The 17134-nt window shown below is 48.2% G+C and overlaps 7 protein-coding genes across 7 annotated transcripts; 5 read left to right on the top strand and 2 right to left on the bottom strand.

Annotated features, from left to right (window-relative positions):
• Positions 1 to 357: 357 nt before the first annotated feature.
• On the bottom strand, positions 358 to 1964 carry N7487_003726 (uncharacterized protein; the record flags this gene model as incomplete). Its single annotated transcript, XM_056871473.1, has 2 exons — positions 358 to 1127; positions 1187 to 1964. The coding sequence occupies 2 exons, from the start codon at positions 1962 to 1964 to the stop codon at positions 358 to 360; spliced, it is 1548 nt and encodes a 515-aa protein (XP_056729193.1).
• Positions 1965 to 2659: 695 nt separating this feature from the next.
• N7487_003727 (uncharacterized protein) lies at positions 2660 to 3901 on the bottom strand (the record flags this gene model as incomplete). The annotated part of the gene is made up of 1 exon (XM_056871474.1): positions 2660 to 3901. The coding sequence occupies one exon, from the start codon at positions 3899 to 3901 to the stop codon at positions 2660 to 2662; it is 1242 nt and encodes a 413-aa protein (XP_056729194.1).
• A 2371-nt stretch (positions 3902 to 6272) lies between these two features.
• On the top strand, positions 6273 to 7631 carry N7487_003728 (fatty acid alpha-hydroxylase). Its single transcript, XM_056871475.1, has 2 exons — positions 6273 to 7306; positions 7359 to 7631. Exons 1-2 carry the CDS (start codon positions 6324 to 6326, stop codon positions 7510 to 7512), a joined length of 1137 nt encoding a protein of 378 aa, XP_056729195.1. The 5' UTR covers positions 6273 to 6323; the 3' UTR covers positions 7513 to 7631.
• An 845-nt stretch (positions 7632 to 8476) lies between these two features.
• On the top strand, positions 8477 to 10298 carry N7487_003729 (putative RNA splicing factor (Pad-1); the record flags this gene model as incomplete). Its single annotated transcript, XM_056871476.1, has 4 exons — positions 8477 to 9099; positions 9149 to 9457; positions 9508 to 9987; positions 10040 to 10298. 4 exons carry the CDS (start codon positions 8477 to 8479, stop codon positions 10296 to 10298), a joined length of 1671 nt encoding a protein of 556 aa, XP_056729196.1.
• A 717-nt stretch (positions 10299 to 11015) lies between these two features.
• On the top strand, positions 11016 to 12761 carry ptcA (type 2C protein phosphatase PTC6; the record flags this gene model as incomplete). The annotated part of the gene is made up of 2 exons (XM_056871477.1): positions 11016 to 11076; positions 11155 to 12761. The coding sequence occupies 2 exons, from the start codon at positions 11016 to 11018 to the stop codon at positions 12759 to 12761; spliced, it is 1668 nt and encodes a 555-aa protein (XP_056729197.1).
• A 610-nt stretch (positions 12762 to 13371) lies between these two features.
• N7487_003731 (CDP-diacylglycerol--inositol 3-phosphatidyltransferase) lies at positions 13372 to 14690 on the top strand (the record flags this gene model as incomplete). The annotated part of the gene is made up of 3 exons (XM_056871478.1): positions 13372 to 13558; positions 13621 to 13997; positions 14062 to 14690. 3 exons carry the CDS (start codon positions 13372 to 13374, stop codon positions 14428 to 14430), a joined length of 933 nt encoding a protein of 310 aa, XP_056729198.1. The 3' UTR covers positions 14431 to 14690.
• A 1390-nt stretch (positions 14691 to 16080) lies between these two features.
• N7487_003732 (uncharacterized protein) lies at positions 16081 to 16986 on the top strand (the record flags this gene model as incomplete). Its single annotated transcript, XM_056871479.1, has 1 exon — positions 16081 to 16986. The coding sequence occupies one exon, from the start codon at positions 16081 to 16083 to the stop codon at positions 16984 to 16986; it is 906 nt and encodes a 301-aa protein (XP_056729199.1).
• Between the last annotated feature and the right edge of the window lie 148 nt (positions 16987 to 17134).

The following is a 17134-nucleotide window of genomic DNA, read 5'->3' on the forward strand; positions in this document are numbered from 1 at the left end:
ATGCATTGATAATACGCAGAGATATATTTGACAGCTTTTCTTTTCAATCGTTGAATACCAAGGCCCGGTTACATACTATCTCCGCCCCATGACCAGTTCCAGCGTACGAAATGATAGTTCTGGGCTGACTCGCTTATGATCACAACACAATCTAAAGCGGGTCATTCGTTGTCAAAAGACTTCTGGAGTTTCAGGCTCCATTCATTTCTCAAAAATGTCGAAGTCATAATATAGTAGGCTATATACCATGAAGTTGCAAATTAGCCCAGGCTCGTACAGAGGGAGCACCCCGTTGTTTCTAAAATGCATGGATTGCGGTATAAATAGTCTATTGGTTTATATATAGTGGTTGGAACATCAACCTGAGCCTGCCGCACTCCAATCCCTCCGAGCAGCAGTGAACAAAAGCCGCCCCAGTTCATCTTGGGGCGTGGAACGGGTGACTTGGTTTTTCGACGGGGCTGAAGGGTAGTACACAGCGGTGACTCTCGCAAAAGAAATGTCGACTATGTGTTTCTTTCGCGCGAAGTCTGCCCAAAGTGTCCATTTCGAGTGTCGAAGTGGGTCTGAAGGAACAGCAGTGTCCGAGACTGCGGGGGTGATACCAAGGAGACCGCGGTCATCCCAGATGAATTTCTCGATGCACTCCAAAGCGGGCATAATTCGGCGTCGCACACCGCAGCCAGTGTGAGATTCGTCGATTGAATAATCAGGATACTGTTTGATAGAGGCGATTATGGTTGTGATATCAGATGGCGGGCCTGGAGGTTGGTTGTTCTTGGATTCGCCGGCTGTGTGATTATCATTGTTGGGAGCTGAGTCGAAATCCGGGTCTATCAATGTTGATCCTAGAAAGATCGTTCTGGCGCGCATTGAGAAAAATCGGATCATCTGGCCAAGTTGGAAGAGGTCGCACTGACTGGCGTTGTTGAATCCGCCTCTGCATTGGAATTGGCGAGATTGAAAGAGTGTATGTGCAGACGCGGTGAATGCGGCGCCCAATGTTCTATGGTTTGATGTGGATCTTGCAGTGTCGGTTTCCTCCAGACCCCCATAGACTCGAAGAAAATGAGCCTGTAGGTCAGTGATGGTATTTAGAACATATTGGCGTCGACAATAGATTTCCTCTGCAGCGAGATGATTTAGCTAACGGTAACTAACTGGGATTCACTCTCCGGAAACCCACCTTCTAATCCATTTGGTAGGTATCTCCAACGTAAAGATTCTTCCTCGGGGGCATCTAGCCCGTTGGTCCAGAATTTAGAGCCCACAACCAGCAAGGTATGGGTCATGATTCTAGTAAGCCTTGAATCATTGAGGAAGGCAGATATGAAGATAATTTGTCGAATCCGATCTTCCTTTATTGATAACAAAGCTCCATTAAACCTGGCAAGGAGGGCAGGCTTTGACTTGCCATATAAATATCCAATCCTCTGTAGAACGTCCTGGACAACACGGGGAGAATTCAATGAATCGGCAAGTTCGATCATCCTCGCAACAAGTGATGTAGACTGGGTCTTCAACTCATTTTCAAACACAATCCTTTCGGTTTCATCTAAAGAATCAAGACATAGAATCTTCAGAAATAACTCGATGGCATCTTCTCCGCACATGCTAGTAGAGTGGACACTTGGGAGCCTGACTGTTGGTAGCGCATGCTGTGAGACTGCGTCTGGTATTTGGGTTTCGCTCCAAGCTTGCTTTTGGGCACTGAATTGCCTTCCCTCGGAGAACTTGGTGGGGTCCAGTAGTGCTTGGAAATATGGACTGTGGGAGGTAAGGTGCTCGCTTGCCACCCGCCATTTGCACCTGGTTGGTGACAATGAAGAGTCACCAGGAGCAATGTACTCGAGAATGAGGTCACCATTCGCAGAGATGACTCTAATGGGTGATTGCTCGTTATGGTTTTGGAAGTCATTTTGGCCAGAAGGCCCACTTTGGCCTGAGACTTTGGTTGGGTTCATGGTTGTTGAGTTCCCCGGAGGTCTCTGTAACTATGATATGGAGTGAAATTGTGGCTGTGGGGGTAAAACATTGGAAGTAAAATAATCAAGGGATTCTGTGCAAAGAATTGTGATATGTACTGTCGTAGTAAAGTACTTTTCAGTCTGAAGTGTGCAGTAATGGATGAGGTCAACTGCTTGGTAATCAAACACTAATCCGATTCCATGATGAGATTTGTAAAAATAAAGGTCGAATCGTAATGTATAGAGAGTCCAAGTGAAGATATAGTAGGATGTCACTTTCACTGTTGATATCCATGCCCACCTTGGCGCGGAGGCTTGGGATTTCCCACACTATGACTAAGAATGGGGCACGTGCCTGAAGCCTGATCATTCAGGCGAAATTGTTCCTTGACGGGATTTTTAAATTTATCATGCCTCGGGTTTCTAGATCGAGCACGTGCACACGTTAAACTAGCCATTTATCTGTTCATCAAATTCATTGGTATATGTATAAGACACTTTTAATGTAAATACCGACACGAGCGAGTCTTGGAAATATTGGCGGGTCGCAAAAAAAAGAAAAGAAAAAGAAAACCAGACGGGCGTAGAGCATACATACTCAACTCCAAAGTGGACAACCTTGGAAGACAAAGCCATCAAAACTCGCAAATGACCAGCGAGTATGCAGGACAATAAGCGCAATCTGCGTGACATTATACAATAATAACCACTGGGAAGTGCATGATCTTGGGGCCCATTCGCTTTGCAGTTTCATGCTCCTGTCGGTTCTGTTCTCGGAGAGCTACCGCTTGCCTGAGTACATAGTATAGGTATTGCGCAGTGTATGGAGTTTCACAGTCAGGACCACATGGTGTGATTCCATCAGGCTCGAAGGTAGGATCAAACTCAAAGCCGAGACTAAGAAGAGGTGATACAAGAGAGAATACACCGAGTGATTTTCGAACTTCATTGAGGTAAGGCAAGGTGGCGAGTTTGGTGGCACTGAGGCCTAGTTGGGGGCTCCCGTTGCCATCGAATAATGCCAATTCAAAAATATCGTTTCCTCGGTGATTCACGAAAAAGGGCTCTTCCGTTGCGAATCCGATGACAAAGTCGGAGTTTGCACATGCGGCGACTATCGTACTCTGACGGAATTCCGGGGTAAATGCGGTGTCAATGGTGCCGGGTAGACAGAGTGCAACACTGCGGGCCAGTTGCGGGGGCGTTGGGACACCGTCATCTGTGTGAAGATGCGCGTGTAAAGTCACAGACTCAGTCGTGACCGAAATGGTGGACGATTTCCGTAGTGCCGATCCCATACTATTCGGACTGAATTCTTTCCAACCGTTGCTTGTTTCCGTGGAGGGGGTGGCGATTTCCACTTCCTCGCCCGACGAGTAGTTATTTATTTCGGCAGAGATCTCGGTTTGGATTGTCTTTGCGGTTGTCGCAACTGCCTCGCGGGCCGCCAATCTCAAGGTTGGGATCAGTATATCATTTTCTTGTTGGTCCACTGGGGCTGCGGGCGCCCAAGAGGTGGCCAGGTTGGACCACGTCGCCGTCCTCAATGGTCCACTAGTGTATGACTTCTTGATCAAGTCTGCCAAAGCCTGCCTTGTTTCCAACGGCGCATCCGCTCTGCCCATGAAATTTACTAGAGGGTTCAGGATCTTGCTTCCTTCCCACAGGAGAAATCTATGTTTCCTGGACAAATACTGAAGTTGTTCGATAGTATCGCTGGACCAGTCGTCGATGACATCGGCCGGAATTTGTAATATGGCGATGTACGGGCCGATATCTGCAGCCAGCCGTATGAGTGAAGCCGAGTCAATGTGATTGACAGATGCGTGGGCGACCACGGGCTGCCCATAAGGAAGTGTCTTTTTGGTTGCCGCTAAAGTCTGCAGGTAGGCCAAAATTGGGTTCTCGGGGGACCAGTCCCCTGCGGTCGACATTGTGGGTCGTGGAGGAAGGGGAGTGAGCATGGAAGGGTATATGGGTATAATGGAAAAGAGAAGAGTACAAGTACAAAAGAGATGAGAAAAGAGAAGGTAGAGAATGTGGGAAGGAAGAGGGGCTGAAATCTCCACTACTAACTAGTGTGATGTCTAATCCCTGCTTCAAATTGGAATTGACCATGCAGAGACCGATAAATAAGCCATAATAGCGTTGGAAGTAATCGCTCCGGCCATAGCCCCGCGTGCCGCGTAGGATAACACTAAACTCTCAGTGGAGACATAGGCCGAGAGCCGGGCGCTACAGAGATTGTCTTACACTGCTACTGAATATAAGTACGGAGTACGGAGAATGTACTCGATATGTACTAGTATGGTGTACTTTGTATAGATGCTAGGGTGGCCTTTGGCTTAACAGATCTTTCCCCTCTGGAGGATCTCGGGTTTCGTTTCTACCCGAAGGTTCAAACTTTCTGTTCCTGTCAGGCTGAGGTGCTTATGGGGCTCGTCTCCATTAATGGAGTCAATATGGGGTCCGACTGCGGATTTTCATGTTTATATTAAACCGATCGACCGGGGTGGCAAACGAGAAACCAGTCTGATAAATGGGCCCCCCAAACCTTGGAATCAGGAAAGATTCCTGAGAAACCCGTCGAAGGAGCTAGCAGCTTAGGCTGAGCCGATTGAGCGGTTTTAGCAGTTTAACCTGATAAATCTAGCCTGTTTGGGTATAGTCCGCGTATCTATTCCTATTTAGGTATAGCCTATGTGATGAGTCTCGCTAACTTTATTTGGCTAGTCATAAATGATCTGCTCATAGCCCGACAGGTACCCGTGGACCTGTTCGCAGTACTTTGTATGTTCAATGTTTACATGTACTCCGTACTCAGTAGAAGCTACCTAGATACATCCATCGACGGTGACTAGCACTTCATAGTCTCTTATTTTAATATTCATTCCTCCCCACGCTTCCTTTTCACCATCGGCCGCTATTGATCTACCAACTTAACCTTTATCATCTTAGGAGGCTATACTTTTGACTACTTCAATGGCATTGATTTTTGTTCCTTTTGTCAAGATCTCCTACACCAAGATGGGCTTTGATATAGGGTTTGCCACTACCGCTGTTACCTTACCTTTGTTTTTTGCCTCCTTTTAGTAGTTTTGGCCTATTTTTAGCTCTTACAGACCTATATTAGGCAGCTTCTTGGTGGCGAATGGTCTCCATCTTCAGCAACCTAAGATCATATCTTCCTAGTTACTCTCTTCCTATATATAGATGGTTCTAAGTTTATCAATATTTTTGAGGTCTCTAGAATATAGCCACATTCAGAACCATCAAAATTTTATGCCACACCTGTAGGCACTCCCCTATTAGTTACACTCAAATTCAATGCTTGGTCCAGGAAACACCAGTCTGTTAGGAGAAATGAAATGGAATTTAGATACATCTCATTTATTGGTGTTATCAAATTTCCATTTCAACACAAATACGGGGGTAGCTACTCAGTACATACTCCAATCCGTTGTCTTTTTTAATTCAATCTCAAACCTCAGGTGAACCCACTCCACTCACTGGTTTTTGACTAGGCTTTCAATTTTGGACGAGGTTGGATGTGGCTATGCAACCCAATTCGCTAGCTTTTGCCATTGTCTCTATAGATATGATAGACCAGAATGCTTCAATTTCAGGTCGATTTGAATTTGGATTACATTTTGCTATGCTTCATTACATGGCATAACTTGATTTGGCAAACAATGCTGTACATTTTGATGATTCTGGCTTCGTGTTTCCTGATCTTCTTTGCATGTCGGACTCGCAACAACACAAACTCCTGCTTTTTATACCCCTATCTTACCAGTCTGCTGCCTAGGGTACACGGTCAACCTAAGCACGAAAACAGCGCTCAAATGCAAGCTTAACAGGACACTGGGGGATTAATACAAAATAAGGGCAAATAATAATGGAGCTTAGCAGCTGAGCTAAGCCTGGACCGCGATTTCCCCCAATTTCCAGCGCCTCATCGATGCGGCTAATATATAAAAGCCCCACCGAGAGGACATCCATCAAATATAGTTATGTGCATAACCTTAGAACTAACACCCAAAAGCTAGTCACCTTGCAGTATCAAAATTAAATAAGGAGTTACATAGGCTATCAATCCCAAATCCGATGTGGATCCTGTTTAAACTTGTGGCCTGATCCAATTGTAAGTCGAGGATTCGAAATTTTTCCAAGGCTCCGGGAGCGGGCGGATCCCTGGTTCTCGTTTTTTTGGTGTCACGCCACGCCTCCCCTGATTAATTCTTATTATTGCCGCTTCGCCTCCCGGATTTTCATCTCCCATCCTATCTGATTTTCCCTATTTTCCCTATCCTTTCTATTCTCCCTATTCTACTTCTCCATCACCTTTCCGCCAACATGCCCGGGAGAGTTCTGCCGACGTTTACCTCCGCCGAAGTCCAATCTCACAACAACGCCAAGTCATGCTACATCACCTTGGGGTCTAACGTTTACGATGTCACCGATTTCGTCGATGCGCACCCCGGTGGTGGTGATCTGATCCTGGAGTATGCCGGCAAGGATGTGACAGATATTCTGAAGGATGAGATCTCCCACGAACACACCGATGCGGCCTATGAAATCCTGGACGAGTACCACATTGGATTTGTCTCCGATGCCTCCACGCCTGGCAAAACTACGTCAACAACAACTGTCACCGAGACAGTGACTGAAACCGACTCTGGTCCCGTCTACAAAACCACTGGAATGTCGCGGGAGGAGGATTTGTCGATGGACACCGACTATAGCCAGGACTTCAAAACCCACAAGTTCCTGGACTTGAACAAGCCACTTCTGATGCAGCTGTGGAACAGCAACTTCTCCAAAGAATTCTACTTGGAGCAGATTCATCGGCCCCGTCACTACCGGGGAGGGGAGTCCGCTCCTTTGTTTGGCAACTTCCTGGAGCCTCTCAGCAAGACCGCGTGGTATGTCGTGCCAACCATCTGGTTGCCATGTGTTGCCTACGGAATTACTGTGGGAGCTACCGGTCTAGGTAGCTCTACTGCTGCTGCCTCCTACTTCACTGGCGGCGTGTGCCTCTGGACCCTCATTGAGTATCTGATGCACCGATTCCTCTTCCACATTGACCACTGGCTTCCGGACAACCGTGTCGGTCTTACTCTGCACTTCCTGCTCCACGGTATCCACCACTATCTCCCGATGGATAAGTATCGTCTTGTTATGCCACCGACACTGTTCGTGGTTCTGGCTGCTCCTTTCTGGAAGCTGGCACACGCGGTCTTCTATTACAACTGGTACGCGGCCGCATCGGTATTCTGTGGCGGCGTCTTTGGGTATATCTGCTATGATCTCACACATTACTTCCTGCACCACCGCAGGTAAGTTGAACCTTATCTCTGATACAATGAATCCATGCTAACATCGATCTAGTCTCCCTTCGTACTACCAGGAGCTCAAGAAGTACCACCTCCAACACCATTTCGCCGATTTCGAGAATGGCTTTGGCGTGACTAGTCGATTCTGGGATCGAGTCTTCGGCACCGAATTGGTTGCCCCAGCCCCAAAGGGCGTGAAGGCTCAGTGAGCACAATGAATTCAAGCATTAATATAGGGCTGTTACTAGTCCTCAAGTCACGATTTAACGCCGAGTACGATCGAGTCACTATTCTTCAGTACTCTCCGAGTACATTGGCTACTGTGGAGTCTCTGGTTGGTCCCAGGGGTCTACTTCTTGTACAGTATACCTCGTCATGTCATCTCTTGTCATTGTGCTAGATGCAAGGCGGAGTTGAATTTTTTTTTAACAAGCATCACTTATCAGTGTATATGACCGTTAATCATAATGCAAGAAAATAATATCTATATCTTCATGCTATCTACTCCCTGCTAGACAGTCGTTTCCACAGTTGCTTGGATGAACTTTTGCCTACTCATTCTAGGCGTAAATAAGTTGGCATTTGTCACCATTTTAGATTGCTCAGGACAGATGATCTGAAAGAAAAGGCAACTAGAGCGTCGGACAGACAGGGGGAAGAGCCAGACGAAAGAAAATGCAGATCCTCTCAAAACTAATATATTCTTCTATGTAAGTAACTATAGAAGTAAGGTAGATTTACCCAATATTAAGGTTGCAAGTTCAAGTTCAGTAGGGTCTCGGCAGAGTGTTTTTGCCTGAGGTTAAAACTCAGTTTGATCCCCGGCCTACCCAAGGCCGCAAGAAAATCTCCTCCGGATCGGCTTGATGTTTTTCCGATCCTCACCGCCTCGACCCTCTGGGCTTCCAGCCAAATTATTTATATTATGCCATCACTCAAGTGCCTACCTGGGTAATTATCTCACTCGAAAGCTGTCGCACGTGTGCACTTGAAAATAAGAGCCGGAACGCGCGTTGGAAACTAACGGAAGCTTCCGAGGTCCATCCCACTCATAAGGGTTCGAAAACCAACTCTGCGTCCCCTGCCGCCATCTGACCCCTACAAAGTGACAATATCCCCACCCCGATCAATACTTCTCTACCCCGATCAACGACAGGCTACCTACCTCCCAAAATGTCTGGACTTGATGTAGAGGCTCTCCTTGAGTCTACTGCGGCCGCCCCCGCCGAGGCCCCAACCACATCTGAAGGACGTGACGACCACTCCCGCGCGGACCCCAACGAGCGCCGTGATCGTTCCCGCGACAGACGCCGTCGCCGCGACCACAGCCGTGACCGCCGCCCTGATAAAGACATTGAGGGCGATGAAGTCATGAAAAGCGACACTGCTAGTGCTAACGGAAGCCTTAGAAGCCGAAAGAGGAGCAAGAGTCGCGAATCTGAGCGACGCCGTCCTCGCCGTGACCGTGACGACTACCGCTCCAGCGGTGACTTCTATCGTGGTGGAGGTCGCGCTCGTTCCCGCTCCCGTTCTCCATATGATGATCGCCACTACCGGCCCAATCGCCGCCAGCGTGAGGAAGAAAGACGCCCCCGCCGTGATGTTGACACCCGCCGTGGATCTCCCAGCCGCAAGTCTCCTGAGCTTAATGAGGATGAACGTGACAGGCGCACTATCTTTGTGCAGCAACTTGCTGCTCGTCTGAGAATCAAGGATCTGATTGCCTTCTTTGAAAAGGCCGGCCCCGTTAAGGATGCTCAAATCGTCAAGGATCGTGTTAGCGGTCGCTCCAAAGGGTATGTTTTCATGTGATCTCCTTACACGAGCACTTGCTAATAACTTTAGTGTCGGTTATGTCGAATTTAAAAACGAGGAGTCTGTTTCCGCTGCCATCCGACTCACCGGCCAGGTGCTCCTAGGAATTCCCATCATTGCGCAACTGACTGAAGCGGAGAAGAACCGCCAAGCTCGCAACCCCGAGGCTACTGCAGGCAATCAGCACACCGCACCATTCCACCGGCTCTATGTTGGTAACGTCCATTTCAGCATTACCGAAGACGATCTCACCAATGTTTTCGAACCATTCGGCGAGCTCGAGTTTGTTCAGTTACAAAAGGATGAAACCGGTAGAAGCAAAGGTTATGCCTTCGTCCAGTACGTCTTCCCTCCATATTCTTGGCACTTTCACCTACTAACTTGTCCAGATTCGCGAATCCTGAACAAGCTCGGGACGCTTTGGAAAAGATGAACGGATTTGAACTTGCTGGACGAGCTATTCGGGTTGGTCTCGGCAATGATAAGTTCACCCCCGATGCGCACGCCAATCGCCCCTCTGGTGCTGCATCTACAAACCAATCAAACTTCCAGGGTTCTTCGTTCTCCGGACAGGGAGGTCGTGGCGTTCAAGCCGGAGGTTCCAATAACTTTGACCGTGCTGGTGGCAGGGAAACCGAAAAGGGTGCCGGTGCTAGTGCACTTGACGACACGGATGTTGCTGGTGTGAACTTCAACAACTACTCTAGGGATGCGTTGATGAGGAAGCTTGCACGAACTGATGACCCCCAGCCTTCTGTCGACGACCGTCAGAAGTTCCTCCGACCCAAGACCGAAACTAAGCCGCTTCCCATCAATGTCAACATGGCTAGTCGATGTGTATTGCTTCGCAACATGTTTGATCCCGCCGAGTAAGTTTTCGTGAACTCCATCATGAGATAATGAACGCTAACTCGTATACAGAGAGACCGGTGAAGCCTGGGTCAAAGAACTTGAGGAGGACGTCCGCTCGGAGTGTGAGGAGAAATACGGGCACGTTGTTCACATTTCACTAGATGCCAGTTCCCAGGGAGATATCTACCTGAAGTTCGATCGCGTCCAAGGTGGCGAGAATGCCATCAAGGGCCTCAATGGCCGATACTTTGGCGGAAAGCAGATCACCGCCCAACCCGTTGTGGACGCCGTTTACAGCAGTCTCTTCTCCCGGACTAAGGCTATCTAGATGCTCATCCAGATGCTCATCCCCGAGCCCATCCGTTTTTTATTCGAACGAAATCTAACCTGGCACACTCTCTGAAGGCAGATCCCCCTAACGTCTTGCTTGGACTTAATGGACGGCTCTGCTACCCGGTAGGTGCCACTCTTTCAGCGTTGTTTTTGTTTTTTTACTTGTTCGGCCACTCCCGTGTGCCATTTATCTCTTCTCTCGTCCATTTCTGTGGGCGTCAGAAGTGGGCCTTGCTACCGATATGATCCGTTTTTATGAGCGTGATTTAGCATCTTGTTGCCCTCTTTAGTCTCTAATTGAGCTATGTCAAATATGAAGAACTTCGCCTTGTTTGTAGTTCACGTAGTCCCAGTGGAGCCCAAGGAGAGAGATATCCACTTCTTACCTAGTCTACATGCTCTCAACCACTCTCACATTAGTTGTAAAAGATCTTCCTGTGCATAACAGGCGTATGTAGTTTCAATTATATCGGTAAATAAATGCTTCCTTGTCAGTAAATGATGTACTCCGTAGTTAACTAACTAGTTATACATGCCTACATATATAGCCCTGAAGTGGAACCCGTACTGTAAAGAGCTAAATCCCACGGAAAGAATGTGCCGGCCCAAGTCTTCTTATCTGCCGACGCTCGGACCATATGTGTTCTCCCCACGCCCAGTCCCTTCAACCCTCCTTTCCTCCCTGCTATTTTCTTTATAATTCGATGGGCCAATGACTCTCCTTTCAGCGAGGCGAGTAACAGGCCGGGTCTGGACCTTGGCCGACTGTTACAGTATGTGCGACAAGAGTTGCCTGCTTATCTGCGGCCATGAAGATCCTTAAAAGCAACTAGCTAACCTTGGAAACCCAGGCTTCGCTCTCCTTCGTCGAGCGCGATGCTACAGTACCGAGTCTGTGCCGCCCGGTCATTCTACAGTTAGGAAGCGACCACAGTTCCGCGATTACTTTGTCACCCACCTGCCGTCATCTTCGCTTCATCCGGATCCCCGTGGACCGTCCTCGCCATTCCATAAGCTTCCTCGCTCCGCCTCTATACCTCACACCGGAGATACCCCACAATCCCCAGCTGCCTTCCAGTCTTTAATAGACCGTGACACAACAGTTGTCCGAATTCCACTCCGCAATGCGAAGCACCATTTCGGCGCCGTCACCTCCCGCGGAACCCGCCCCTCAAATGAAGACACGTACCAAGCTGGCGTCATCGACATCCCCGCCTTTGCGAAGCGAGCTCCAACTTCGGTAACGATTAGACGATCTAATAAAAACGATCCTTTGGCCCACCCCCGGGAGTCACGCGGTGCGGAAACAGCTAACGGAGACCCACAAGTCTTCTATTTCGGCGTCTTTGATGGCCATGGCGGATCCGAGTGTAGTTCGTTCCTGAGGGATTATCTGCACGAGTATATCCAAAATGCGGCATTTGATATCGAACTTCGGTCCAGTCTACGACCTGGTGCCGAAGTGCCACCCACCACTAGCGAACTACCTGTGATGCAAGAAGGTGACCGACGCAGAATCGGAGACCTAGAGAAATACCTTGTGCAGACCTGGAGACGGGTAGTTGGTGGCTACTTCAAAAGATTCAAGCCGCCGCATTTCGGCTACAATGGCACCGAGACCACCGACCCGAGTATTGAGAACCACATCTCCATCGAGGAAGTCGTGGAATACGCCTTCTTGCGTGCGGATCTAGACTTTGTCAACGCTCAAGCATCTAAACGAGACGATGATCTAGTCCGAGCTGAGAGACCTCTGAATGAAGATGAAATCTTTCACAGGCCCAGCATGACCCGAACTCCCCAGATCGGCGGAAGCGCCCGGTTCAAGGGTGGTAGCACCGGAAGTGTCGCGATGATCTCGACCCCGACGCCAACTCCCTTCTGGCACCCCATTGCCCCATCAAGTCTCCTAGTTGCCCATGTCGGCGACACCCGCATACTCCTCTGCTCAACAGAAACTGGCCAAGCCATCCCCATCACATCAAACCACCACCCCTCCTCTCCGATTGAGGCAACCCGACTCCGACGGTACGCCACAAGCTTTGTTACAGACTCCTTCGGCGAAGAACGCATGAGCGGGTTGGCCAACACGCGCGCTTTTGGCGATGTCCAGTCCAAGCGCATCGGAGTCTCTGCTGAGCCTGAACTTAAGCGCATAGAGCTTGGTCCGGCCGAGTTTTCGTTCTTGGTTCTGGTATCCGATGGCATCAGTGGGACGCTGCTTGACCAGGAGATTGTTGACATCGTCAAGGAATCCAAGACCCCGGAGCAGGGGGCGCGTGATGTAGTCAACTTTTCGACCGAGGTCACTAAGGAAGGTGACAATGCTACTTGTCTTGTTGTTCGCCTTGGTGGGTGGGAGCGTCGTCTCGAGGGCGGCGTTGGTAGTATGGGAACTAGGGAGTCTCGCGAATGGCGTCGACAGGATGCCACTGATCCGCGCAGGTCACGGACGTGAATGGGTTTCTTCCAAGGTTGTACTCCATATATTTGGGGGTTTATGTTCTGTACATATTTTTTTATGCCTCTAGGCTAGCCATATATAATTCAAATATCTATAAAAGCACATTATACATGATTATAATAGGTCACACCGAAATATAATTTGGATTTTTCAACTACATGTTTCAAGTCTCAGTTCTTATGTTTCAAAATATCACGATCATCTCCAGGTGGACCGCGTGGGGAAAGCTCAAATCCAAGGTTCCGAGTAACCCGCAAGGACATTCCACAATTTCCTTTCTTCTTTCATCCCTTCTTTTTTTTCATCTTCTTTCTTTTAATTTTATCATAACCTTGGAAGTCCTTGGAAGTTTCAAGTGCGTGTCAACAACGCTTATCTCCCCTTATCGTTGAAATTTCTCCTTGCAAAGTTCCCACCCTGGACGCCTCCTATCCTTATCCTGAGGGAATTCGCTTTATTCTTATCTCGCTGACACGGTGTGTTTTCCCTCTCTACATCTGCATGACAACCCGAAGCTGACACCACCTAGACCAACTATCCGGTATCCATACGTCCCCTACCTATAAGAAAAACAGTTTGCTAGTCACATCCCTTTCACATCACAATGAGCGCAAGGACACGACGACAAAAGGCTTCCCTTGCCGCTGAGGAGAGCGAAGATTCACCTAGCAATGGCTCCGTGTCGACACCTTCAAAGCGCGCCTCCTCCAAGAAGAGGGCCAGATCAGCCGCACGGGAAGAGAGCAAGGAGAGCAAGGAAAACATCTTCCTTTTCACTCCGAATCTTATCGGTAGGGTGCCCCGCTGATGTGGCTCTAAGCTTCAAGTTACCATATGGTTAACACGTTCTTAGGATATTCCCGGGTCTTTTTGACCTTCGCCTCCCTATATTACATGCCCCTCCACCCCCGGACCTGCTCCTTCCTCTACACGGTGTCCTGTCTGCTGGACGGTCTGGACGGTTATGCAGCAAGATACTTCAACCAATCCACCACCTTCGGTGCTGTGCTGGACATGGTGACCGACCGCTGCACTACCGCATGTCTCCTTGTCTTCCTGAGCTCCGCCTGGCCCCGATGGGCTATTCTCTTCCAGGGTCTCATCAGCTTGGACATGGCCAGTCACTACATGCACATGTACGCTACTCTAAGCATGGGCGGATCCAGCCAGAGCCATAAGAAGGTTGATCCTAGCCGTAGCTGGATTATGTACCAATACTACACCAGCAAGGTAAGATACCGCCGCAGCGAACTAATTGTGCCCGTCCACAAGCTTATCCGCAGTATTTCATTAGGTCGTTCTGTTCATCTGCTGTTCTGCCAATGAAGCCTTCTTTATCGGCCTTTACCTCCTGTCTTTCTCCTCGCCAACCCTATCCCCCTCGCTCCTACAGCCCGTCTCCGATTCCCAGCTGTCCTCCGCCCAGCCCGGAAACCCCGCCCACCCCGAGCCAGCCAGTCTCTTTGCCAGTCCCTGGAGCGCCGGTGCCCTCGAGATGGCGCGTGCAAACAAACTCGAGAGCACCTGGCCGTGGATCATCACAGGCATCTCGTTCCCCATCATGGCCTTCAAGCAGTTCGTCAACATTGTCCAGTTGGTGAACGCGAGCAAATGGCTTGCTGAGGGCGATCTCGCTGCCCGCCGAGCCAACCGCAAGAAGTAAAGGACTGGAAATACGTCAAAGTTGGACGGTAGCTAGTCAAATATTCCGGTTCCTTCCTTGTTATGCATGTCTTTGGAGCTACGGTCTGTGTTTTCAGGGATGTGCAAGTAGACAGCGCTAGGAGCTGTCCCTTCCTTCCTAGGGGAATGGTTGGACTGGTAGTTGGACCCTACTCATAAGCGTCTTGGACAGGAATGATGGCTTTTGGTGGCCAGGCATGGTCCGGATTCTGGGACCCTGTACAGTACACGCGGGTTGTGTTTTTCTTTTCTTTCTTTGACCATTTGTTCTTTCTTGCCCTTCTCGCTTTTCTTCCTGTCTGTTTACCCTTTTCTTCTCGCTTTTCGGGCTCTGTGTCTTCGGGCCTGGTTCTTCGATCTTGTCTCCTCTTTCCTCATTGCTTCTATCGGTCTTTCATCATTGTTACGCCGTCTTATACATCATTTAATGCATTGCTCTTGTATCTGACTCTAACTATGACTAGGTGAAAGACCTGGTCAATTATAGCCGTGGAATCTTGCTTCCGGTACTTGATATTGTTTGTTTCTTGTTGGTCTTTACCCATCAGAGACTTGTCCCTTTGATTTCAGCTATTGCGCTTTTTCAAGTCCTTATTTTGGGTCTAAGAACCTCCTCTTACATAGTATATAGGCGAAGAGTTGCCTGCCATAGTCTGCAGGCAGTAATGATAAGATGCACATTCTTATACCAATTCCTAAATTAGTTTAATAGGCCGACATGACAACTTCCTTTATTCCATCCTAAGGCTAAATTTTTATCTTTGGTGCAAGGATATCCTGGTCGATCGCTTCACGGCCACCTTCTGGCAAATAATTCAAGAGCGTGAGGTAGGTAGCGATTAATAATATTTGTATCAATTAAATAGTTTTTTTCCATTATATATCAACAACAGATTTCCCCAGTTATGAGTCTACACTCATACTGGTTCATTCTCTATAGTTGTCCGAATCAAGGCTTAATATGCTGTTTTCTTTTTCTTTCTATCATCATCTAGGTTTCTCAGTTAGACCGGTATATATATAACACGGGAGCTACTAGTCAAATTTCAGCTTGGGTTGACTTTACCATATTCTTTATATCCCATAAGTTCACTCAAGATCGTGTGTTCATAAAGCAAATCAATAATCGTTTTCTTAAAAATTTGAGGTGTTCATTTCTAAAATATCCTATAAGGTAGACAAGCTGTATGCATGGTTTCTTGTTCTTATTCCAGCATCTATGAATATAGATTGACTATAGATGACGAAATATGAACTGCATTACCATTAGAACGAGTTTTATACAAATAAGATGACAAAAATTCCAGATTTATGCATTCCAAAAATCACGAGCTGACGATCTCTGCATCGGGTTCGTACTCGTATCAATGCCGTTATTGAGCGCTGATAAAGTTGGAAGCGAGGATACAGCCCCTCTCAACAGGGCCTCTATACACAGTATTTTTAACTGTATCCCCAGTTTATGCACATTAATCGGATCTTGCGGGAAATTCTTGATGATTGATCCTCGCCACAATGCAGGTACTTATAACTCTGCATTTCCCCCACTGCAAAACCTGAGTGGTACTATATCCGGACAAACATATTGATCTTCGCTTCCCGCTTCCGATATCGATACTCAATATTCAATATGGGGGACCGCATCGAATACATACCCAGACACGTTGACACAGACCTCCGCTTTTGGAGACGCCGGGATGTCGACAGCAATGCCCAAGTCAATTTTGCCGAGGGTAAATCGGAGGATGATCTCAAGGAAATGGAGGTGCTGGCCGAGATGCATAAGGTAAACGTGCAGGATATCCGGGGACAGGAATCATCCTACACACTTGACAAGAACGGATTTGTATACCTGTCACATGAAATGCCCGAGCTTGATAAGTTCTCGGACGACGAGCATGTTAAGGATGCGATCATCCGGAAGACTGAAGAGTTAGTTTGCAAAATGTCAGTACTGATCCCAGAATACACATGTTTGTCTCGAGACGCTGAACGATGTGGCAGAACCGGTGCTACTAGGACCATCACATTTGCAAATCGAGTGCGATGCCTTGCAGAAGATGGATCCTTGCTCGCTAGCAACCGCGCCCCGGCGCACAGTGTGCACTCGGATTTCACAACTAGGGGTGCACTCCACCACCTGAAGACGCTTGTTCCGGACAAGCAGGAGCGTAACCGTCTCCTTGCTAACCGAGTCTTGATTATCAATGTTTGGCGGCCGTTGAAAACCATCCAAAGGGATCCCCTCGCGATTTGTGACTGGAGCTCCGTTAATATGCAAGACGAGGGTATTGCTACTCGTTTAACGTTGCCAAATGGGTGGAATGAACTCGGGCGATATGCGTTTAGTCCGAGTCAGAGATGGTATTATCTCAGCGGTCAACAGCCCAACGAACCTCTCATTTTCACCCAATTTGATAGCTCCAAAGTGGATGAAGGAGGCTTCACAGTACCACACAGTGCATTTGTTGACCCAGAATATAGTGATTCTGCTGCAAGGGAGAGTCTGGAAATCAAAATGTTTGCATTTGTTTAGTATATGTTTGTTTAGTTTGTTCTACTTGTCAACAGGGGAGTCAAAGGACCTCAGGAGAGCAGGGGACAGGGGACCTTGCAAGTTTCACCTGGGCAGAGACTTCAAGGGCTATATTTAGTGTCCTCACAGATCAGGCACTCCATTAATT

This window comes from Penicillium crustosum (genome assembly GCF_028827405.1).
Source record: "Penicillium crustosum strain IBT 35664 chromosome Unknown utg000002l_segment0_segment0, whole genome shotgun sequence".
In the NCBI taxonomy this organism is placed as follows: Eukaryota; Fungi; Ascomycota; class Eurotiomycetes; order Eurotiales; family Aspergillaceae; genus Penicillium; species Penicillium crustosum.

Bases quoted from the DNA above. Each gene is read 5' to 3' on its own strand.
- N7487_003728 (XM_056871475.1), top strand. From the start codon at position 6,324: ATGCCCGGGAGAGTTCTGCCGACGTTTACCTCCGCCGAAGTCCAATCT. The intron at 7,307-7,358 runs GTAAGTTGAACC...ACATCGATCTAG, and splicing joins TACTTCCTGCACCACCGCAG to TCTCCCTTCGTACTACCAGG.